This window comes from Crinia signifera, chromosome 8 (assembly GCF_055691185.1).
Source record: "Crinia signifera chromosome 8, ASM5569118v1, whole genome shotgun sequence".
NCBI classification, from domain to species: domain Eukaryota; kingdom Metazoa; phylum Chordata; class Amphibia; order Anura; family Myobatrachidae; genus Crinia; species Crinia signifera.
The window spans coordinates 34244844-34270961 of NC_139224.1; the positions used below are offsets into that span (position 1 = coordinate 34244844).

The following is a 26118-nucleotide window of genomic DNA, read 5'->3' on the forward strand; positions in this document are numbered from 1 at the left end:
GGGCCAATATGGGCCATTTCTCATTGTATATGCTCCCCCCCCTATTGTGAACATCACCGCACGATTGACGCCAACCCGAAGCGTGGCGAGCGTAGCGAGCCCGCGAGGGGCGGCGGTACGCGGCCTCCAACCTTTTCATACCCCTACTATCCACGTCGGTGTGGAGTTGAGAATATAAAGTGTGGCGAGCGCAGCGAGCCACCGAGCCCGAAGCGTGGCGAGCGCAGCGAGCCCCACGAGGGGACGCATATACCTGTGCCCTGAAAAATATTCTGATACTCTAGGGTGCCATAAATCAAAAAAGTTTGGGAACCTCTGGTCTAGGGGGTAAATTTACTTTAAGGTTCTAAAAATGCAAATAGGTGATGTTGCCCATAGCAACCAATTAGATTTTATAATTTCTCTATTGCATCCTAGACAATGATAGACAGAATCTGATTGATGGCTATGGACAACATCCACACTTTAAATTTTTAGGACCTATAGTTAATTTCCCCCAGATGTCAATAACATATAAAAGACAGTGTAACTATAGAGGGTGCAGGGGATGCAACTGGTATAGGGCCCGGGTGCTTGCGGGGCCCCAAGACAATACCCTGCACTCTTTTTAATAGTGCCACTGCCCTTCCCCTGCATCCATATTGGCCCAATTCAAATACCTGCAAAGAAGGTGAGCAGCGGCAGGAGGCCTGGGCTGTGGCGCAGAAGCAGGAAGCTTGGCGGGCCAGGTATGGTGTGCAGTATACCCAGTGCCAGGAGTCCCGGTGCCAAGTATTGGGTGTGGGAGTCCCAGCACTGTGGATCGGATGTGGGAGACCTGGTGCCGGGGAGCAAGTGCTGGAGACCCGGCGCTGCTGGTGCCGGTGACAGGAGGACCCACAGTGCTGATGACAAGGACAGAGACACACAGTTCCTACTTGTACAAAGGGAAGGAGGAGATTAAGAGGGAAATATCTCCCACCCCTCTCCCCTGTCTCTTCTGCTCACCTCCTCTCTCTCCATTCTCTACTCCCTCTCTTTCTTCTTATTCTAACCCTCTTCCTCTCACTTCCCCCTGACCCTTCTATTTCTCCTCTATCTCATCTCCACCTCTTCTTCGCACTTCCACCCTCTCTCTTTTCTCCCTTTTCCCTCTGTCTCTATCAGTCTCTACCTGGCCCCATCTCTCACTTCCTGTCCCTCCCCCTTTCTCTCCCTGACACCCTATCTTTCTCTCTCCTAGTCTGTCCCCCTTAGCTCCCTAACACCCTCTCTCCCTGAAACTCACTCTCACTCCCTATCTCTCCCCTTTTCCCTTCCTGACACCTGTTTTTACTTCCTGTCTCTCCTTTTTCTCCCTGACACCTACTCTCACTCCCTGTCTCTCCTCCTTTCCCTCCCCGACACCTGCTCTAACTCCCTGTCTGTCTCTCCCCCTTTCCCTCCATGACACCCGCTCTCACTACATCTCTCCTCTTTTCCCTCCCTGACACCCTCTCACTCCGTTCTCTTCCCCTTTTTCTCCCTGACACCATCTCTCTTTCTCTCTCTCCTCATTTCTTTAACTGACACCCTCTTTCATTCCCTTGGCCAGATGTACTAAGCTTTGAAGGTGATAACATGTAGATTGATCAATTACCAGCCAATCAGCCCCTAAATGCCATGTTAAAGGCTGTCATTTTTCAAAATGTTGCTATGGGGCCTACAAAGTGCTTGTTACGCCCCTGTTACATGAGATTCTGTACCATTAGCCATTGAAAACCAAACACATAAGACAGGTATAGAGCATATAAACATCAAACATGCTGCAGATAAATTGCTCTATTGCTCTACATTGTGCATTTAATTTCATATAAAAGATACATTGATAATTTTTAAATTGGACGCATATTTAAAGTTGGAATAACAGTGAGTATATGTAACACTCACGTAGATCGAGAATAGATCATTTGCAATGAACCATCATTGTTGCTATAGAAACTTACAATTTTCTCTATAAAGGTATCTTAAAAAATGATAAGAGAAGACACTGTTTTGCTTCTTCAAGGTGTTATTGAGTCAATATTTCATAGGCTAATAGCTATAGAAAACACACTGGGTAAGATTCTGTGGCATACCTAGAAAATATGCATATCTATATATATCTATGCTGCATGATAAAGAAGTGCAAAGCTGCAATTTCTTTACAGGCACTTTCTCTTGAGAAATGATTACAATCAGTGATGAGACATCCTATAAACAACACAGTACACACCCTTGTTTGTCACAACACACTTGATAAAGTTGCCTGTGATGTGGGCAATGCCACCGTTTTTTTAACCTGTGTCACTAAAATCGAGCCTTGTGTATTATAAATGAAGATTTAAAGCACTTTATTGGGAACAGGAATAAAACATGCTAGCTAACAAGCTACACAGAAAGTGTATCTATTGCATTTAATTGTTGTTGTCTTGAAAAGAACAATGAAGTTAAAGGCATATTGCCTATATTTCTTTAATCTAACAAAATGGTTGCCATGCTATGACCCAAAGCGCCTGAGGATGCCATAGGAGGGTGGTAAGAACATTTATCTGCTTAGGGCAGCGTTTTTTAACCACTGTGCCATGGCACTCTATTGTGCCTTGAGCTATTCTCGAATGTGCCCCCCGAAGATATAGATGTCCACACCAGTTTACAGCCACCAACACCAGTTCAGCTGTTTTTCACTGGTCTCTTGTTTTCATGTGTGGCACAATATATATTTTTTCTGTTACTTGTGGGGACCAGTGTGTTTTCACATGAGGCCAATGGGTTAGTTTTTTCCCTGTGGGGGTCTGGTTGTGTGCCATGGCAATTTTAAAATCTTGTTTGGAGGGCTGGAGTTGAAAAAGGTTGACAATCACTAGTTTAGGGTATGCCTCTGCGTCCCACCTCCTGAACTACTTCTATGTCCTCATCCTCTGTCCAGGATCCTGGTACAAGGCTTTAGTGTAAGTACAGTTACCTCTCCTTCCATTTTCCCTATTGTGACCTAACCAAACCCCCATGTTTGTCTTGTCCTCCATCTGTACCACTATTCTCACTTTGTGTCTGTCACCACTGTAATATTTACCTCTCTCTGTTGCCAACATGTATGTGCTCCTATTCATGCCTGTTGCCATGTTTGTGTGTATATCTCTCATCCGCCCGCCCTCCTTTTTCTCCAATTTGATCCCCATCTTATTCTACTACTACAGCGTTCTTTTCTGCTCTTCTGATCCTAAGTATCTAAGTATTGAAAGTTTTGGTCTAGGACCAAAGAAAATCACAGACACCGCTAGACAGAGAACATTTGGGAATCACTATTCTAGCAGATAAACAATAATAAGATCTAAGGATACACTTTTGTTCCCTTTCCTTGGCCATCTGCAAATAAAGTATATAGCCTACCTTCTCTGCTGTGATTTACAAGTAGCACATGGTTTCTCCATTTTAAGGCCTAAGCAAGAGTTGTATGCTAACGCAATGCCAATTTTTTAGTCTATGGAACTGCTAATGTTATCAAGTGAAGCTGCCACTAGGAATGAAAAGAGATGCATCATGGGGCCATTGCAAGTCATTTGCAATATGTGTACACACTTGCAGCCTATACGCATCAACAGGGAACATTGACTGCTCGAGTAGGCATATGACTACGCAGACTGGACTCGGCAGTATATGAAGGGAACCACAAGGTTAATAGAGACTAACCCTGCATTTCCCATAAAAGGATACATAATAGGATACAATGTAGCTGTTCCCACCATTGATGTCTATGGGGGGAAGTTGAAATGACTGCACAGTTGCTAATATCCAATCAGAGAGCAGACGCCCTTGCTGATTGGCTGGCAGCTCCTACAATGACAGGAGTTCGGTGTTCATTGCAGAATTTTACTCAGAGTTATTGTAATCTGTATGTGCTGGATTACCTGTACAGGGTCCATCATATTCCTCTGCACTGGAATATGTTGTGAAGATGATTTAGTTGCTTCAGTATTCACCTTGACGTTCGGTACTTGTTTTGCTTCTATAAGTGATACAACCGCATTAACTGCTGAAACAAAGCATATAAGGGGCTGCTTATTGTCAGTCTAGATAATTGTTTGCCATACAAAAGCTTAACTGGGTTTGGTACATAAAATTATGTCACAAAAAATAAAAAGATTTTTCATTCATTTTTTTCCCATCACATTACAAAACGTCTCTGTGTAAAAGTGCTTGCTTATTTTTTCATGTACTGGGACCGCCGTTTTTCAGCCAGTCAGCAAAAGTCTGACTTTTGGTGACTGGCTATGGGTTACATAGAGGAGGAGCTTACAGCAGCACAGGTCCCACGTGCCGCGGTCTCTGTAAGGGTCTTCGGTCAGTGCGGATCCAATGCTCTCCGAGTCCCTACTGCAATACACACTGCACTCACTCTGCATCACGTCAGGTGGCGGTCCCCCTGCTGCAGAGCTAGTGTGGACAGCTGAGCGACGACTCAGCTGTCCAATGATAATTGATCCTGCAGTCTGCGGCACCCCGATTGGCTGCCCGGAGGAGGAAGGACGGTGGATCCCTGTGTGCACAGAGCAAACTCAGTGCTGCGTGCCATCGCTGAGTTTGCTCTGTGAACACAGGGATGCACCGTCCTTCCTCCTCCGGGCAGCCAATCAGGGTGCCGCAGGCTGCAGGATCAATTATCATTGGACAGGTGAGTCGTCGCACAGTTGTCCACACTAGCTCTGCAGCAGCGGCACCACCACCTGACGTGATGCTGAGTGAGTGCAGCGTCTATTGCAATAGGGAGAGCATTGGGGCCGCAGTGACAGGAGACCCTTACAGAGCGGGGGGTTCTCCTGTCACTCGCCCCCCTGATGGCTAACGTCCGGCGGCAAAAGTCTCCATTGCCTCTGGGAGTTACGCCACTGACTGGGTTCTTCACCATCGACTCACCATCGATCCAACATTTTGGAAACTCTTGAAAAAGTAAATAATGAGGTACTGTTTCAAGTGTTCGGTAGTAAGATTGTGTCTTCTTCGATCACTCAAAATATTTTTATAAGTGGAAAAGGACTGTTCCACATTCACTGAGGTAACTGGGCAGTAATTGAATTTGGATGCTATGTTAGCACTTATTGTTTTCTTCCTGGCTGCTTCAGCAGACTGCAGCGTTCTAGGCTCTTCTGGCATCAACTACACAGACCCTCATCTCCAGCGCTGATGGATCAAATGTCAGCATAGCATGTGAGGGCGGCACAGTGGAAGACTTCCTCCCTGCGCCGCATGATCACTGTGATCTGGCATTTCCTCTGTGCCGCGTGATCAGAGGCGTAGGGAGGGCGGAGCCGGTGGAGCACGTGCTCCAGGCGCAGAGACAGCAACTGGTGCCGGAACCGTGCACCCCGATCCCTGCTCTCTCCCCTGCTCACTCCCCGCCAGGGCCGGATTTCGAAGGTACCTATCATGGGCGGCAGGCTGTGACCAGACAGCCGCTGCCAGCCAGGGAGAAGTGAGTGACAGCTGTCCCTTCTCCTCCCTCCCCCTGCAGAAGCCGACTCGCTTCCCCCACACCGCACACATACCGCTTCTGCTCCCGCTGATGCCTGCTCAGTAATGCTGGGGCTGGCTGCCGAGATCTGATCAGGCAACTCACCCAGGAGCCGGCATCAGCGGCGGGGGGGCATGAAACATGCCCTTGCTCCGGGCACCGTGGCACCTAGCTACACCACTGCGCGTGATGTCACAACCCAGGGACGTAACTAGATATTCATAGGTCCCATAGCAAAAGTTTGTAAGGACCCCCTATTTAGCAACTGATGATTGTATATATAAAACATATTACTTAAACAGCAAAGATGGCCCCCTGCAGCTCTGGGCCCCATAGCAGCTGCACCACTTGCACCTATGGTAGTTACGCCCTTGCTTCCACCTGCCTCCTCTGCTGCAGAAGTCTCTCTCTTGGCAGGCAAAGGTTCAGGAGATTCGAAGGGGATCTGGCCGTACTGACTTTTATTAAAATGGTTTCGCAGCCTAGAGCAGTGTCAGACGTAGCGTACATCCAAGGACCCCCACACTGCGTACATATTAGCCTGGCCTGCACACTCTACCACTACCTGGCCAGCAGCAGCAGGGTAAAGCAGTGATTCCCGGGTGGAAGGGTGCGGGGTCTAATACGTGAAGTGCCCCCTTTGGAAAAATATGCACCATCATTAGATTTTAGGTAAAATATGCAATAACCAGTGAGAATGGTCAAAATATGCAAATGCATATAATCCTGTCTCTATTAATGATTAATGAGTAGTCGTCATTTGTAGAAGAATAATTAATACTCTACCTGTAGGTCGAGCCTTGTAGATTGTATGTAAAGTAGAGAGGAACATTTGCCTTCTCAGAATACGAGCTCTTCCACGTTCTAATTTCAGCTTTTCTACATCCATCAATAGTTCAATAATGTTTCTAGACTTTTGCCGTACATACATTCCTGTAGAGAAAAACATATGTACTGTTTATACACGTTGTCTGCATGGGTTTCGTTGATGTTTGCCCACTTTAAATGTTTGTAGATGCCCACCTACTGGCACCCTTGCATCACTTACTGTATTCTTGAGTAGAACCTTTTGGGGCCTTAGCGAAATTTCGAAAAGGTCCACCCATCTGCAGCAAGGGGACGTACAGGGTGGCACACACATACTCACAGGGGTAGAGTAGGGAAACACAGAGTGACACATACATGGGTATAGTGGGGGTACCTAGTGTCTCAAGGCATTTTTTGTTATTCCAAAGGAGGGAACTATTAAATATGTATTTACTTGTTTAGTTATTGGACCTCATTCAGGACCGGTTGCTGCTGCATCTTGTACAGCAGTGATGATTACCATTCTGAACGTGCACAAATGGGTCCTGCAACACAGGACACAGGATGGCAGCAGTCTGTCAGTGATTCTCTGCTGCCGTCTGTATGGCGGGGAGGAGATGAGGCTGTCCTATGTCTTACACTGCAAGAAGCCCCATGTTGGTAGAGAGATCGGATGCAGTATTCTGGGATGCAGGTCGGAACACTACTGCAGCAGGAGTACCGATAAGTCATTATCTGAATGTGGTCTTATTGATGATTAACTTACCCTATAAAAAGGCCTTTTGTTGGCTTCAGTACAAAGGAGCATTTTTCACTGTGTGCATTAACGAAAGGGCTGGGAATGCTGACAGGAGCCTGCTCCAGATCCCAGGAGCTCACTGTAGGTTGCCCACAGATAGGGCAGTGCTGGGGCACAGAGCTGCTGCCGTTCTGGCCACGGCCCCAAATAATATATTTCCCTCATAGCTCCGCCATTTCCACGCCCTTTTTTTGCCATTACGGCTGCCCCGTCCCTGCCTCATGGAGCTGGCTGCCCTCTCTCAGAGGCAGCAAAAAAGTAGGCAACCATGGTAAGGGGTAGTAGTAAATTTGTTTGACTCAACCCAAATACTATCGGCCCCTAGGTCCTAGGTTGTGGTAGTTTTTGAGTGAAGTCAAACAAATTTAGGGCAGGATTTTTGGACAACGGCAAGAAGTACACATTGATTATTTTAAAATGTACCATGCTCGCTGAAATCACTTGCAATTTGCAACTCACTCACCGTCGAATGTTTTTCTCAGTCTATGCAAGTGTGCGTAGCCCTGGCTCTTCCACAAGTCTGCGATAGAAACAGAATGATCGGGGCCAGACTTGTCGTCACACACCCTGAAAACGCCTGGGCACATATGCATTTTTCCTGACACTTCCTAAAATGTCCCTCAACCACCCTCAAATTCCAGCGTCCTGTCAGTCAAGTTGCGTGTGGATTGCAAATTTTAAAAAAATGATCAGATTTTCTGTTTGACCTCCCCGTCGTGTCAGTTCCGTTCGCATAGGTCCTGAGCCACGTCGGACCTGCTAACTGTCTGACCTCCAACTTGGCTCACCTCCCGGCAGTGGGGATGCATGCAATAATATTGCATGAGAAAGGAATGCATGCGATGTATCGCATACGATCCTGCCACCCGGGAAGGTCCCGGGCAGCTCATTGGGGTCGGATGGCCCATATACTGCTATGATACATCGCAGTAGTGTATGGGTACCTTGGGGGGGGATAAGGGCCGGCGCCACCACTAGGCAAATCTAGGCATTTGCCTAGGGCGCCGGCCACTGGAGGGCGGTATTTCGCCCCCCCTTGCCGCCCGGGTACCTGTCCTGCGGCGTATATGTGCGTAAAAGCTGGCGGCCGCAGCGGGGGGGGGGGGGGGGTTCCCTACAGTCAATAAGAAATAACGAGCGCTATCCGCCGGGCTATGCGGAAGCGCTTCTGTTTTGGAAACACTGGCCGCACGCTGATTGGCTGAGATTCAGCCAATCAGCGTGCGCCGTGCGGCCAGTGTTTCCAAAACAGAAGCGCTTCCGCATAGCCCGGCGGATAGCGCTCGTTATTTCTTATTGACTGCAGGGACCCCCCGCTGCCGCCGCCAGCTTTACAGTGCCGCAGGACAGGTACCCGGGCGGCAGACACCGGGGCGCCCCCACCCCGACTTGCCTGGGGCGCTCTGGTGCCTTGCACCGGCCCTGGGGGGGATGCACTAACATCCGCCGCCCCACTTTGCCACACACCGCCAGCTACTGCAACGAAAATAATTGCATATTCACTAACATCTTGCATTAAGAGTTGCCCATTGCAAAGCAGACGGCGACATGACAACAGGTCCCCCCCCCCCTCCTGGTGTGCCTGACTTCTTGCAGGGCTCTCCTCCTCCTCCTCCTCTGTGCACCTGAAAGGGTAAGCATATTGCTAGGGAGTAGAAGGTCACCGGTCCAGGCAGCACAGTCGGAGGCTGCCCGGACACAGGTTAGGGAGGGGCTGCACAGCCAGTGTGGAGCGGCAGGGGCCGGTGCGGGGTGGCAGGGATCACAAAAAGAATCCCATAAGATTTTATGGGGTATTGGCAGCAGTAATCCGGTGTGTGGGTTTTAGTGCATACAAAATGTGTTAAAAACCTGGATAATAGGGATTTTACCGCATTTTTGCTTTAGAACATCCCACCCCTTAAGAGTTCTGTATCATGCCAGTAACAAGCATGACTCTGACCACATGAAAGCAAAGAGGGTAATTCCATGATTTCTTACTAATGCAACTTGAAGCAAAAAAAAAAAAAAAAACTATACAGAAAACAATTATTACCTTGGTCTTTTCCATCATTGTCTATGTGCTTAAAGTCTGTCAACAGCTGAATATTATAAGCTCTTTCTAGACAATGTACAATGACTTGTCTCGATCCATTCCTAATTAAGTAATCCAGCAGTGTTAAAGATTTGTAAACATGACGCCAGTTTTTACCGCTGTCATTCATCCTCTGCCATATAGTTTGCATAATCTCTGACAGCGAGTCAGCGTAATACGTCATTTCTACAATATCCATCATTAGGCTTCCGGATGGTCCCCATGGATCGTTCGATGTGGCCTCCCTCACTTTCACCACCGCATCCGAATACTGCTTCACAAAATTCTTCAGTTTCCTTCGCAAAGACATTCTGAATATATCAGTGAAAGACAAATCACTTGAATTAGTTGCTCGCTGATGCTTTTCAAAGTAATTGGAAATTAAATATACTATAAGGTAAATGAAAAGAAATGTGACAATGTATTTCCTTTAAATAGTCATATATGTTAACTTAAAAATGCAAGAAAATAACAAGTTAATCTGGAACACTAATTTACTGTATTACAATATTTTCTTTGCATGTAAAAAGTACCACACCCCAAAAAATCAGCTAGGGCCTGGTACTGGGGCCCTAGCTAAAGGCCCCATCCACTAGTTTGATTTGGCCACTTTTCATCTGATTCGAGCTCCTGGAACGTGGCCATATCACATGCATTTTCCTCCGACTCCGATACAAGCCACATTCCCATGCACCTCGGATCGGAGTCGCAGATCGTTATGGCTGCCATGAATATTAATTGAGGCCCGTAGCCATTAATGGGATCACATACGATACATTGTATGCAGGAGGACTGCATACAAAGGATCATATGCAATCCTGCCCCCCGGCAACTGCTGGGAGAGTTGATGGGGTGTCACATGCGATACCTTGCACTATTGGATGGTGGCCTACAGTGTTTGGGGGCATAGACATACTGGGCCAGATGCACTAAGCTTCTAAAAGTGATAAAACTAAGAGTGAAAAACGACCAGCCAATCAGCACCTACCTGTCATTTTTTTAAACCCAGCCTGTAACATGGCAGGTAGAAGCTGAGGGTTGGGATCATTTGGTCTACAGCATGTTGGTCCACAAGCATTAGGTCGACATGGGGAAAGGTGGACATGGGACAAGGTCAACATGGGTCTAGTTCGACATGGGTTTAGGTCGACAGGTCATTAGGTCGAGACAATCATTAGGTCGACGGTGTCTAGGTCGACAGTCAAAAGGTTGACATGTTGTTTTTCACTGTTTTTCCCCCCGCATGTTGACACAGTCAACATGGACACAGTTTGAAGTGCACTGCATCCCCTTGGATCGGTCGCAATGCTTCGGGCACACTATTTTGATCTCCCACCACGCCCTAGTGGATGGTAGGGCATGAAATACCGCCTGTTGGCACATGTCGGCTCAAATACAAATACCTTTTGAGTGTCGACTTAGACACTGTCGACCTAACGCTTGTGTCGACCTAATGACCTGTCGACCTAAACCCATGTTGACCTAGACTCAGGTCGAACTTGACCCATGTCAACCTAGAACTATGTTGACCTAATGGTGTTGACCCAATGCTTGTCAACCAACATGCTGTAGACCAAATGACCGTATCCCGGAGCTGATTGGCTGGCTGTTTATCACTCTTCATTTTATCACTTTTTTAAGCTTGATACATCTGGCCCACTGTATCTTATTGCAAATACTAGTTCTCTCTTTACGTTCTTCAGAGGGCATGGTCACGTCATATTTGGGAATAGTTGTACCCGCCTGAGAGGCCTGATCGCATACAAGGTATTATTATTTAATGTATTGTTATTTTTATAGCACACACATATTCCGCAGCACTTAATATGGCCACATGGGTCTGGGTTGAAGAAATCTTTTAGGGCCGATTGTGAGACGTGGAGGAGGCGTGGCCAGTGCTGTGTGGCTATGACCAGTTCCATGGAGATGTGTACTTTTTCCATCCCATTGTGTCATCATCATGATGTCCCATTGTTATTCTAGCCATTGTGTGTGCTCTAAGCCTAAGGCTAGTAAGAAGAGCACTAGACACCCTAGATCACGGGTGTCAAACACAAGGCCCGCGGGCCAAATCCGGCCCGCCAGACCTCGTCATGTGTGCCGCGCAGCCGCCGCCAGCCTTCACCTTTTATTCTTGCTTCTTTTTTTGACACAAGAAAGCCGCCTCTTCAGCGCATGCGCGGCAGCCTACAAGCCAGAGAACGTCTGCCCTCTAGCGGCACCGGCCGTTCTTCACAGGAAACCTCCACTTGTTTTTATATTGAGCGCATGTCATCCTGTGATGTGACAGATCCAATGGCTGCCTGAACCCTTCTCTCCTGTACTGTAAGTAGGTATGATGTATGTGGGGGGGGGGGGGGTCTGCTTATTATTCTGCTTAAAAGTCTGATTATAATTAATTTGAGAATATAATTCCAGTAGGAAGGTTGCGCACTGCTGATATCATCCGCAAGAAAACTTTAGAACTCAACTCAGTGTTGTGGCATCACTATGGAACACTATGGAACATAAGGGGCCAGATGTACTAAGTGATAGGGCCGGATGTATCAAGCTTAAAAAAGTGATAAAATGAAAAGTGATAAACAAGTAGCCAATCAGCTCCTACCTGTCATATCACAGGCTGGGTTTGAAAAATTGACAGGTAGGAGCTGATTGGCTGGTTGTTTATCACTCTCAATTTTATCACCTTTTTGATGCTGGTCCATAAAGTGGAGAGTAATAATCTACCAGCCAATCAGCCCCTAACTGCCATTTGACAGACTGTGTTTGAAAAATGCCAGGAGCTGATTGGCTGGTTATTTATCACTGTCTACCTTATCACTTTGTGACATTTAGTACATCTGGCCCAAGAAGAGGTCTAGACAGGGCAATAACCTGCGTGTGCGTCTGCAGATACCACTATCAGTCGCACCATCTGCTGAGTACAGAGCATTAATTTGAGTATTCCATTAAATGTTAGCAATTCAGTTTCTCTTTATAAAACCATTATCAGCAACACGTCCACAAAACTCCAATACTATTCTTATGCCAACACCCTGTAACCACACCGGAACACACAACACATTTCTAATACACTTCTTTATGCGTGTCTGACTCTGTTCTGTGCCTCTGTGTGATCACTATCAGGAGTTATCCATTGTGAAATGTAGATGGGAAACACCTCTCTGCTGCATCTAACTAACCCAAATGATTAATAGCAGCTGTGTTTGTTGCTACCACAGAGAAAAAACAATACACACACATACCCTCCAACATGTAAATTAAGAGGGAAGTCCAGGAACAGAGCATTTTGTACCTAATGGAGAGGGTCATGTTGGTGTCACTCACCGGCCACTGACCTCCAGTTGACCTCCAGCAGAAGCCGCCAAGGCATACCTGCCAACATGACCCTCTCCAGGAGGGACACAATGCTCTGCTCCTGCACTTCCCTCCTAATGTATGATTGCCATCACCTGTGTTGAAGCGCCTTTCTTTTCTATTAACCTGTTCAACACAAATGAAGGTAATCATACATCAAGAAGAAAGTCCAGGAGCAGAGCATTGTGTCCCTCCTGGAGAGGGTCATATTGGGAGGTATGGCCAAGGGTCAGGACACAGGTCAGGTGCATTATAAAGTGACAATATATAAGCAGGAACATATAGCAAATATATAAGTGGCACTCTAGACAGCTTAATTACGTACAGCAGAGCCAAGTTATATTAGGGATGGCCATCGACGATTAGAAATCATTGATGGTTTATGGCCGATGTCGAATAGTTTTTACATAGATGGGGGAGAACCAGATGGTTTCCCACCACTGATGTCAAGCTAAAATGAATAGTTTTGTTTTTCTTTTTTCATCAAGGGGCCGGGACATGGAGCATAGCTCTGCCCCCAACACCTATGAAGCCCCGCCCCATATTTTGATCCGCAGGCCAATCTTTCAAAGCAAATGGATGACAATCGATATGTAAAAACATTGATGGTCATCCATTGCATAGTTATACACTATCGATGGCCAGTTGCACTTTTGCCATCGATGGCAACCATCGATGGCAAAGGCAACGATGGCCATCCGTAGCTGCATAATTTGATATACTCTCTGTTGCACTCTTCTAGGCATGCCTAGTGACATCCATAGGACGCGCTTACTGCCACCTATCATTATAATACAAGTGTTAATCCAGACAAACTTGAAACTAAGCTTGACCTAGTCCCAGATCGTTCCCTACCATATGTTCCCTAGCTCCTAGTGCTGGAGAAATTGGGGACTACAGGGCACACCCTATCATATTCGGTGGTCCTGTCCTGTTTCCTCCCCTAACTAGGAGATGACACGTTCTCTCGCCTATCCCAAATCATTGTTCTCTCTAAACCCCCCACACCTGCTAATCTCATTTTCTCTGCCCCCATAGATCACATCTCTACAGAGTCCAACAAACTCCTCCTTCATATGTCCTGTGTATCCCAATACCAAATTGCTCACAATTGGAAACCCCCTTATGCCCCCAGTCACCAGGATTTGATAAAGTTTAGTTTGTGGATAAGATGGAATACATATCAAACTTTCACAACAACACAGTAAAGAAATTCCATTCCGTCTGGCTCTCTTGGTACACATTCTGTACCACAGCACCCCTCTTCTTGCCTCAAAGGGGTTTATTTGCTACGATTGTAGTTCTAATAAATATGGGATGTTGCCCATAGCAACCAACCATAATTTACTTATTATTTATTTATTACCTTGTAGAAGATAATAGAATCTGATTGGTTACCCAGATAATCTTGAATTCCCCATATATCAATCATAAGGTGCCCATAAACGTTACAATTATTGTATTTAATATTGGATACAATATCGCATCTCATTGCATCTCGGTTTTGCAATAAGATGAGATGGGATGAGATCTAGTACAAAAAGTATATGGTGCACATACTTTTTGTACTAGATCTCATCGCAAAACCGAGATGCGATGAGATGTGATTTTGTATTCAATATTGAATACAATAATTGTAACGTGTATGGGCACCTATAGTCAGATATATATACATCCAGTGTTGCAGTGTTGCAAGTAAGGGGGTACGGCGTGGTACGGAGTACCTGTAAGAAATATGTTGCAGGTACGCAGTACCACTTACCCCCTGACCCACTGTCAATTCTATTTTTATTTTAAGTCTAAATATAATGCATCCGCAGCCCGCCCACCCAGCGTTATGATTGGTGCTGTATGCAGCTACCGGCTACTGCCGACAGCATGAAGAGCAGGCTCCACTATTGTAAGCACAAGCTGCCCGGCTCTCCCCCAACCAAGAGCCAACCCACCCCCAGTCATTCCCTGTTTCTCATTCCCTGTCTCCTGATGCCACGCCTCTGATGTCATTTAGTCACCTCTAGCTTTTTGTGACCACGCCCCCTCAGACACATGGTCACGCCCATTTTTGGTGGAGGCTATCAGTACCACCAAGAATTTTTTTTTACTTGCACCACTGTATACATCATCCCTGTTGCCTCCGACCCGTTACTAGGCCTCATCCTCCTCCCTTACCCCTTTTGTTTTTTCCTACTTTCTTTCCTTCCAACCCACATTTTGTTATACACTTAACATCTTTTACTCTCTTTCCCGCCTTTTTATACAATGAGCCCTTCTTGAGATAAACAAATTGTACCTCCTGTTTTAATAAATTGCAATCTTAAGGTGGATCTGCTCTTTACAGTCTTTCTTATTGTTATTACATTTGTACTAGGACCATTATTTCTGATCACTGATGCCATACTGTATGTCACTCTCACAGTGTCAATGTTTTTGTTGATACCCTTCTTTATGTGCATTCAATAAAAAAATTGTGACTAAAAAAACCCATGAAACTAAGCTTGAAGCATATATTTTACTCCAAGCAATTTACTTACTCACTGACACACCTCCCAGCTCACTAACCCCCTATCAGCACACATTGCCCCCTACTAGCATCCACTGACACCCTCCCAGCATTCACTGACCTCCCAGCATGCACCAATTACCTCTTAGCACTCTTGAGCACACACTGACACTGAATTCACTGACCTCCCAGAGTCCCAGCATGCACTTGTTCTCAGCACACATGGACACACCTCCCAGCACTCTCTGACTCCTTCCCAGCAGATACTGACACCAAGGCCGTATTAATCCTTTGGGGGTCCTTTAGACAAGGGGCCCCCTCCCACTTGTCATTACTGGCTGCAAACTGCACAGGAGAATATTACACAGTCAAAACACAGAGTAAAGGCAGTATAAACTTGGTCAATGGGTAACTGCAGTGGAGGGGATTAATATAAACATATAATATATATATATATATATATATATATATAAAATATATTTTATATATATATATATATATATATATATATATATATATATATTATAGTCAGTCCCAAGAACCAGCACTCACAGGGTTTAACCAATTTTCCAGTTTATTTACCTTGCTCCGCTGCCTTCCCCTTGTAAGATGGGCCGCGGTCCACATGTATATATAGATTCCAATGAGCGCCACTCAGAGACTGGATACAAATACCAAACTTAGGTGAGTTTTATCAGCAACGTTTCGGGGCCTTCACCCCTTTCTCAAGCCACACCCAAGTGAATTTCAAAATATACAGTGCAAACTTAAATACTTACAAGACAAGCAGCAAAAAAAGCAGCTCCTCCCCCTGTGGTTTGCGTGCATTCTCTGGCATCTGCTGCGTCCTCCAGTGCCGCTACCTCCGTAACCCAGAAGTGCGTCATCAGGAAGTGACAGTCCGGGAGCCCGGAGTCATGTTTCCCCCTGCCGGGATTGGAATCCGCGTCTCATTGCCGTGGAGACGGGGCTGCCTTGGAAACCTTGACAGCCATATTTAAACGTACAACGATAATGTGCAAACATAGGGGTAGATTTATTAAGCTCGGTGAAGTGATAAAGTGTCTGTTTTTTATCACCGACCAATCAGCTCCTATCTGTCATTTTTCAAACCAAGCCTGTAACTTCACAGGTAGGAGCTGATTGGCTGGTGATAAAAACCAGACACTTTAGGGGAAATTTACTAAACGAAATTTGTAAAAAAATAGGTGTATTTGTATCCAGAAATACACTTATTTTTGACATTTACTATCCCGAAAATACGGCAATTCCTATTCGTATTGATGTGCTATCAATACGAATACGAATTGCCATATTTTCGGGATAGTAAATGTGAAAAATAAGTGTATTTCTGGATACAAATACACCTATTTTTTACAAATTTCCTTTAGTAAATTTCCCCCTTTATCACTTCACCGAGCTTAATAAATCTGCCCCATAATATATATTAACATTAAAGTGAACGTAGTGCATTAAAAACCCTTCAATACTGGGGATTTGGCAGTGATCTGTCATTATGTGAACCAACAGTAATTGACAATAGCAGTCATTTTACAAGTGCACTTCCCAATTTCTACACCTGTAAATCAGCATTTTCAATATAAAGTGCTAATTATATACGTGATAAAAAACTAACAATTATGAAAATGTTGAAAATATTAAAAACTCCTCTGTGCTAAACTATATCGTAATAAACCTCATTATAGATTCCGTCTCTATTACTAGAAAACAATATTACTTCCTGCATCTTAATGACAACAGTATGTTAACACCACCCTCCTTTGTTTATTAAGAACCTCTACTACTAATTAAAACTAATAGCATGATTTCTATAAAAAACAAGGAGACCAAAAAAAAACAAGAACAGAGGAGTTTTTGTTTTAAAGGTTTTTATTGAATTTTTGCATAACAATAAAATTAAATGTGACTACTGTATTTGTCACCAAAGGTAAACATGCAAAGATATACAGTACTTTTACATCTGTGGGTTAGCTAGTAATCATGTGTCCATGTCCTAGTATAAACAAAAATGCAACAAACATATTGACATTGAGTAAATGGAGGATGCCATTTCATCATGAAAGAGGGGGGTGATGTGGTTGAGACGTAGTGTACGTTTGTCAAAAAGCAAAATTTGGAACATTCTAGAAACCAGATCAGTCAACGTCGGGGTAGAGGGGGAAATCCAGTAAGGGAATGTATTGTGAGCATTTTAAGGCAGATATCCAGTTGTCAAACCATAGGCATAAACAGACTAGGGGGTAAAGAGGGAATTTAGTATGGTACATATCGTTGATGAAGTTCATAATTTTTTGCCAGAATTTTAGGATTTTGGAACAAGCCCAAAAGCAATGAAAAAATTTAGCATCTCTCATGCCATATTTCGGGCAGGGGCCCTTCGCATTAGGGGACATATGTTTGCTTTGTGCAGGAGCTATGTACAATGTATGTCTGGTTTTGAAGTGAACTTCTTGTAAATAAGAAGACTGCAATAGCTTCAGTGTGGTGGGAAATGATTTAAATAATATATGTGAGTTAGATATACCTGGGATATCAGTATTACAGGCTTGGACTAACATTGTATGTGGGGATGTATTAGGGGGTATAATGAGTATATCATAGACAGTGGCGTAACTATAGCTCCGCAGCCCCCGCGGTGGCGGGGAGGCGCAGAGCAAGTTTGGGCGCCGGGGGTCTGCGGGGCTATAGTTACCCGCTGCTGTCTGCGGTGCCTGCCTGCCGTGCCGTGACTGCCGTCACAGTCCCGTCTCTCCTAGCGCTGGCTCCTGCTTCTATAATGAAAACGGACACTTAGAAAATGGCTGCCCCCATACTGCAGACAGTTTTCTGTCTGCAGTATGGGGGCAGCCATTTTCTAAGAGTCACGTTTCATTATTAGCAGCAGGAGCCAGCGCTACGGGACCGTGACGGCACGGCAGGCAGGTACCACAGACAGCAGCGGGTGGGCAGGTATGGGCATGGGGGGGGGGCTGCAGAGGGGAGGGGGAGTGGGGGCGAATTTTTTTTAGCGGCGGGGGGTGGGGGGGCGCATAATAAGTAGCTACGCCACTGATCATAGAGGAATTTCATCTTAATCTTGTGTTTGTGGAATAGGAGAAAAAGTGGTAATAGTGGCTCGTTGTCACGTGTGGAGAGAAGAGAGGGCATTTTCGATGCTACAAAACTGACTTGGAGGTACATGAAGAAATGGGCGTTGGGAAGGTTGTATGTGGTTTTTAACAGGGAGAAAGGTAATATAGATCCACCAGGGTCGAAGGTTTTTGTGGCTAATTCTAGCCCTTTTTGTTTCCAGGACTGGTAGTGGAGGTTAGACAGTGATGGAGGAAATAGAGGGTTACCTCAAATCGGCAGGTATGGTGTGAGGGAGTGATCCCTATGGAGATATTTATTGAGATGTATCCAGGCATCATAAATACTATGAAATAGAACATGATCTGTTATGTAAGGGGGGATAAGCCATTTCGGGGAGAGTAATAAGGCACTAAGGGAAAAAGGAGCGAAAATCGCCATCTCAAATTGGGTGTCAGCATATACAGAGGTATTAGCTAACCAGATCTGTGATATCAGATTTAGGGATTGTACAGGGAAGTACAGTAGTTGTAAGTGGTATAATATTTTTGGAAAAACAATGGTTTTAAGAACCGCTGCTCTTCCTAGTAAGGATATAGGAAGTTTATTCCATCCATCCAGTTGCGTTTTAATGGAATCTAATAACGGGGTGAAGTTGGTTTTATATAGGATATAACTTAGGCTGTGGTGGTGGGGGGTACACAGCACAGGGTTCGGGGTGGGGTGTGAATAGTTAGGGTGTGGAGGTGGCAGGGCTGTGTTTGGTGTGGCTTAGTCACATTGCCAGATGCGGGCTAGGCTGGAGGTCCGAATTGGGTTAGCCACTAAGCCATGCCCCCTCGCATCAGATGTTCGGACCCATGCCGCTCTACTCTTCTTTCTTGCAGACCCGGGCAGCCTGACTACTGTGAGCAGGTGCATGCTGGGGGCTGTAGCAATGTGGGCTGAAAGTTAGCCACCGACTCCCAGTGTGTGGCGTTGGAGGGGGGAACGGCCGGGGCACTGGGCAGGGGAGTGTCGGTGGGTGGATCTGTGTGTGTGGTGGACGCTGTGCGGGCAGCGGATGTGTGCGTGGGGGGGCATATGTGTGTATAACGCTGGGCGGGGGGGGGGGGCAGAATATTCTAAGGCAGGGGGGCTGGGCGGGGGGCTGTAACTCCGCCCTGTGTTATACACACAGAGTGATTGACAGATGTGGCTAAATATATAGGATTTAGGATTTCACAAATATATTTTGTGAAACATACATGCCAACCACAGGGGGCCCCTAGATAGAGGGGAGCCATGTGCCCCCCTTAATCTGGCCCTGATTGACACTCTCCCTGCACACACTGGCCCCCTCCCAGCACACATTGACACTCCCTGCACACACTGACCACCTCCCTGCACACTCTGACACTCCCTGCACACACTGACTCCCTCTCACTGCCCCCAACAGAAACTGACACACTCCCTGCACACACTGAACCCCTTCCCTGCACCCACTGACACTCCCTGCTCTGACCCCCTCCCTGTACACTCTGACACTCCCTGTACACACTGACCCCCAGAATAATTAGTAAAGCAATCACTTATGTGATAGCGTATTACACTATTGCATATAAAACATAATTAAACTGTAACACATTAATTTTATGTATGATGCATATAGGCAACAAGTGCAGAATAATAGTTCTCCAGCTGCCTTCACTGTGGACACAGCAGTATGTGGGTTGAATCACAATCACTTAGAACCTAGTGACATCACTAAGCGTAAAGACCCTCCAATGATTGGGCAATGGATGCACTTTAAAGGAAAACCATTCTCAAAGTAAAAAGTCTTGTAAATATGTAAATGTCAAAGTACTTTAATTACTCTCCCTGGAGAATTGAATCTTAACAGACTGCAAATGACATTTCAGAGATGCAGAGCTTTGTTTAGAAGAAAAGTAATTATTTAATATCGTACTTCTTTTAAAAAACTAGCTATAGTCGTTGTTACATTATCTAGCTCTGGGTTTGACTTCAAAATTCAGAGATGTACACAAGCCGACGGTTTACATACAATGTTTACAGAACTGTGCATAGGCAGATCAGGTCCTGTGTTGTAGCTGATTAGGCTGCAGCCTAGGGCGCCTGGACTGGTGGGGGGGCTGCTTGCAGGTGACAGCCAAGGATTAAAATGAAGGCCTAATTTATTTAATGCTTGTTAGCTATCACTTGTGGGTGGTAATGTTCTTAAGGTGCCTGCCAGGTGGCTGTGCCATTTTAACTTACTGATGTCCAGGCAGCACAGAGCTGTACTGCCCGGACCTGTGACCTCCTCCTCCGTGCACTGATCCTCTTCCGGGTGCAGGGAGGAGGAGAGCCCGGCGCAGCAGCAGCAGCAGCACCAGCAGCACCAGGTAAGGGAGGGAGGGCAGAGCTGTCGGGTCCCCATGGGACCCGCTGACTCTCACCGCAAAGGACGCATATGCGATAATTATGAATGCGATGTGCGGCTATAGGGGGCAGAGCTGGGGTGCGGATGTTAGAACCCCCCAAAGCCTCCTTCATACGCCCCAGGCATTAGATGCTGGTTGTATAACCTTTGTTACATTCACATGGGTAGTATAAATGGTGTCCCTGAGCACCCATACATATGTATTTAGTAGCACATGTGTATTAGCCATGGGCACATGGAACCTTTAATTAGGCCCTGATTAAGTGGCTCCTCTGCAACAATTTGAGAACAATATGGGGGTGGCAACGAAGAGTAAACATGCCTGGGCCATTGTCTTAAGGCCCCCATATACTATGCGATTTGGTCCCCATTTCACCCGATTCAGATGGATCGGGCAGTGAAATCGGGCCAAATCGCAGACACCCGGTGCGACCCGATGCGCGGTCCAGTGGGAGGTCGCACCGGCTGCACATAAGATTTGCGAAATCTTATGTGCAGCCGGTAAGGGGACACAGAGGCGGCAGACACTGACGAGGGGGACGGGCAGGGGATACCGGCAAGGGAGACGGGCAGGGGACGCAAAGGAGTCGGGCAGGGGGAGCCAGAGCAGGGAGCTGTCAATGCTCCAGGCAGGTGGAGGGCGCAGGGGGGTGGGGGACGCTGCTAGTAGTGCAGAGGCAGCGGACATAGAGGCGGCAGTAACGTAGAGGCAGGCAGGGGGAGCCGGAAGCTGTCAGCGCTGAAAAAAAAAAGCCCATACAATGAATGGGCAGCCTGTGATTGGCTGAGTGCTCTCTCAGCCAGTCAGCAAATGGCTGAGAGAGCGCTCAGCCAATCACAGGCTGCCCATTCATTGTATGGGCTTTTTTTTCCAGTACTGACAGCTCCCGGATCCCCCTGCCCAGCTCTATGTTACTGCAACCTCTGTGTCACTGTCCCCCGCAGCATCCACTGCCTCTGCACTACTAGCAGCGATGTATCATTTGCAAAACTTGGCACATCAAGTGCCTAATCGTGTGTGTCCCTCCCGGGGAGCTGCTGGGTGAAATCAGGTCCGACTTGTCCTTAGGACAAGTCGGACTAATGTATGGGGGCCTTTAGGCAGCCAAGACCGACAACAGAAATTACATCCAGCAGTGCACAGGCATAAAGAAGATAATATATGTTAGGTTGGAGGTGTATGGTGGTAAACTGTAGGAGGTGGCGGTGTGGCTGGGGTGGTGTTGAAAGTAAGGGTGAATTGGGTGGGTGAGGGTCAGCTGGAAGGGTTGGATGAAGGTGTTTCGGGGAGGAAGAACAAGTGGGCTGCTCCCCAGAGTTGCCTCTTACACGTGTTGAGGCACTGGCAGCCAGGAGTCCGCACTCCTCCTCCCCAGCATCAGCAGTGACGGGCAGGCCGGGACAGGGTTGAGCCAGGCAGGTGGCAGCAGCAGAACCAGCAAAAATAGCGGTGGTGGTGGTGGCCATCCTCCGCAGCAGCAGACACCGCCGGGCAGGGAGAGGGCAGAGAGACCCGGGCGGCAGCAACAGCGGCGGCAATAATGGCGATGGCGGGAGCTAGGGGCCGGGTCACGCACCAGGCAGGGCTGAGGGAGGGCGCAGCAGGCCATAGTGCGCAGAATGGGGACACTCGGGGAGCTGTAGCCCATGGGCCGCACATGATGCCGGCAGCTCTGACCTGTCCATCTTTCGCTCCCGTGACACGCCCCTGATGGGTGAGAGGGCACGGGTGCGGTGACATCACAGGAGCTCCGGCGGCTTCCCCGGGGAGTATGTAACCGAAAAGCATGTGTATCTATAAGGTTTATCTTGTGCCCTGCTCCAGCTGTAATGTGTGCAGCTATAATGTGTGCAGAACATGTATATGGGGGACTGCTCCAGGTGCTCAATCTGTGACTGTGTGTATAACTCCGCCCAGCATTACACACACACTCACAGATTGACAGTTCTGGGTTATTATATAAGAGATTAGCATATTCTGCTTGCATGCATAGTGGATATTATGTTTGGGGTCAATTTACTGACTCATTCCCCATTGCTCCTTACCGAGGACACATATATTTATTGCTGAGTTTTACAGGTTTTCAAATTTAATATCTGAACACAGTAAGATGTATACATTACAAAACACCAGCAGAGGTAACACAACTGTAATAGTGATGACTACATATAGGCATTCTTAATAAGTGACAATTTTACCTGGTGGTTTCTCAGTAGCACTTTATAAAGGATGAAATGTGCCCATGGTTAGGGTAGCAGCCCTCCAGCACTTGGCAAGATGGCAGTTACCCCCCCCCCCCAACTGACAAATGCCTACTATATAAATCACCTGCATGTCCATATCCATGTGATATGGTGACACTGACAGAGATATGGACAAATCATAGGAACCATGAATTTTAACTAATTGGGGCTTCACCCCCACTTCCATATCACAGAAAGATAACATAGTAGTAGATAGTTCCTGCTGCAACACCAATATTGGGGATTCCTTTGGTGATAAACAGCCAGCCAATCAGCTCCTATCTGCCATTTCACAGACTGTGTTTGAACAATGTCAGGCAAGAGCTGATTGGTTGGTTGTTTATCACTCTCCATTTTATCACTTTTGAAGTTTAGTGCATCTGGCTCAATATGCTCAGACTGCTTAGCTTAGAATACAAACATATTGTAAACTATTCAGTCAGAGCATTTGAAGAAGGCTACAAGGTAGCTGAAACGCGTTGGAGGAACAACTGACCCAACATTGTAAACACATCCCGCTAACAGGCTGAGGCGCCAGGACTTTGGAAGCAGAGACGCTGACAGCCGGCGTGTGCACACGCCAGACTGTAAACGTCAGTTACATCGTGGGACCGAGACCGCCGCAAGCAGAGGTGAGCCGACTGGTGCAGGGAACCCGTAGAGAGGTGAAGCAGGCACAACCGCGGACCACATCGGTATCCGTGGCGGTGTCCTGTAAACCTCCAAGACAGGGAGACTTCACAGTGAGTGTACCGCAGCACAGGCAGCAGTGTTAACGCGCAGCCCCGAGTGCATGCGGTCCCACTGTAAGAGTCTCCAGAAGTCCGGGCAACCTGCGACAGCAAGCAGATACTTTCCCCCGAAAACCGGGCGCCGCTGACCACCAATGCGAAAGAGGTACCTGAAGATTCACCTTTAAAAGGACTGTGTACACCCCCAGACTTTGTCAGATAACGGGACGCCGTTTTCTGACACACTGACACTACCAAGTTTGCTAACCAGGATCAACCCGACTCACACAAGCTACCAGGAACGCGTATGCACATCAAACGTTCACTACTCTGGTTTTGTTTTTTGTTTTGGTATACCTATTCATCCAATCAACCATTCTTGTTCTGTGATTTTGCATAGAACAGGACATTACAACAGGAATCAAACTCCGTTTAAGCACCGAGTCCCTGATCCCTACTTATTGATTTTTGTTGTTTTTTTTGTTTTTGTTTTTGTTTGGTTTGTTTTTGCTTTGTTTTGTTTTGTTTTAACTTTACTTGATCTTATTGATGGACTAATTGAATTATTGTACTGATTATCAGCATCATTCATTCACTTTAATATTACCAGTAAAGCTTCATTTTATTTAAATTAACACCACGGTTTATTCATCATTTAATTCTACATTGATTTCAACCATAAAAAGGGCGGAGCGCAGCACTAAACCAACAAATATTCTGCAACTAAACCTAGCGGATAAGTCATCCGTTAAATGCGGCAGCTAGCCCAAGGATTCAGTGCGCAGGTGCAACCCCCAATACTGTATATTCAGTCAGAGCAACACAACCCTGTTCTTCTTATGAATACACAAATACACACCTACAAAAATACCTGTATCAGACACATACCTAAACCCAACTGCTTTTCAGTGTGTAATCACTGTCTCCTGACAGTAGCAGGAGCTGCTTCGCCTGCTGTGATTAATATATACTCAGGGCACATTTTAAACCAGGGGTGGGGAACCTTTTTTGTGCCAAGGGCCGTTTGTATAAGGAACAAATCCTTCAGGGGCCATATGTAAAAATGTATCTTACAAATTGTCCTGCTGCAGCCGTCCCACGCTCCGGCGGCTGCCGCTGAATAGGACTGACTGCTGTTGATTATGAGGAATCTTGCAAGAACTACCGACCTCTCACAAGAATTCCCCTGTACTTGACTCCCGGCAAAGCCACCGGATGGGTGGTCACTCAGACAGGCTACGGGGGCAGGGCATACGGCCCCCGGGCCTGAGGTTCCCCACCACTGTTTTAAACCAATGTAACAAAATTGAGTAATGCTATTGGTCAAAGATAGATGATTTTCTATTGGCCTAAAACTAAAATAATAATAATAATAATAATAATAATAATAATACAGTATATGCAAGAGCAGCAGTGGTTTGTGGGCTGGAAGTATAAATATACTGATTTTTTGCGAGCCTTTACATGTCATCTGCAATGTGTACATCTGAACAAGTTCATCCCTATGACATAAGAAAAATATCTAAAAAAAAGTGTAAAAGATGAATAGAATTATATTTATCATGAATCTGACAAGTCATATTTTTCTGATGGTTTGCTGTTGAAAAAACTTTATTATTTTATTCATAAATTACTGAACATAATATTTAACATTCTGGGCCTGATTCAGAAATGTACTTAAATCAATATTTATGTAAATATCTGATGTTTAAATCTTTTGATATTTAGTCACCTGATAATGTGCAGATCTGATCCTACATGGTTGCTTGCAGTATACCAAAAGCCTATCCTGTCCTATATATTGGTTTTAATTAGGTTCCTGACATTTCTTAGACTGCATGCAGAGCAAGGTGAGACCTGCACAAATGTTTAATGGATTATCAGATTGGGGGGTGCATTTCTGGGTTGTGGGCCCCCCTGGACTGGTGTGGCTGTTTGGCCTCAGGAGCAACACAAATTAACACTTATTTTCATTTTCACTTTCATCCCTATTGTGTGTTTTATTTCAATGTAATTCATTTCTAACCTTTACCTCTCACTACTTCACCTCTCACTACTTTATCTCTCATTTTTTTTACCTCTCACTTACTTACCCCTGCTATCTTTTAGCAGCCTCTCTCACTAACCTATCCTCACTTTGTTTCACTATATATTTCTTTCAGTCTTGTGTTGCCCTGGGGTCACTCAGCTGCGCCATTTTGGGGTGCCCTGAGCCCTAGATTTGTACCCCGCAAAATGTTAGGGACTTGCCCGACTAATGAGGTCACCTGGACGCGGTGGGCAAGCCGTTACTTATGGCCATAACTAAGCGAAGAACCTCGCTAAAAATGCAAAATTTTATTGCAAAAATTTTGAAATTGGGAGTTTAATTTGTGCACCTGCACACCTTTGACTTTGTATGCAGTTCTACTGAAAGGTCTCCGCAGGGTCGCACCTCTCAATTGGTGTGCACCCCAGGACCCCACCCCTGTATAGTATACCAAAAGCCACAGTATGATGGACATAGATATGGAAAAACAGTTATTTTGTCATATTACTTTTCACTATAGGAATTTTTATAATAGGTGCAATGTGTGGGTCCAGAGGGG

At 46.1% G+C, this 26118-nt stretch overlaps 1 protein-coding gene across 2 annotated transcripts in view; it reads right to left on the reverse strand.

Moving 5' to 3' along the window:
- The window catches only part of ENTHD1 (ENTH domain containing 1), a 71508-nt gene extending 48669 nt beyond the window's left edge, over nt 1-22839 (reverse strand). The window contains exons 1-4 of one of the 2 annotated variants that reach the window (XM_083158005.1): nt 22755-22839; nt 9148-9497; nt 6293-6439; nt 3906-4027 (exon numbers count right to left, since the gene is read on the reverse strand). In XM_083158005.1, the coding sequence (XP_083014131.1) occupies nt 3906-4027; nt 6293-6439; nt 9148-9496 (618 nt within the window). In that variant the 5' untranslated portion in view covers nt 9497; nt 22755-22839. Of the gene's footprint in view, nt 1-3905; nt 4031-6292; nt 6440-9147; nt 9498-22754 lie in introns of both variants that reach the window. The other variant, XM_083158004.1, reaches the window with a different exon arrangement.
- Between the last annotated feature and the right edge of the window lie 3279 nt (nt 22840-26118).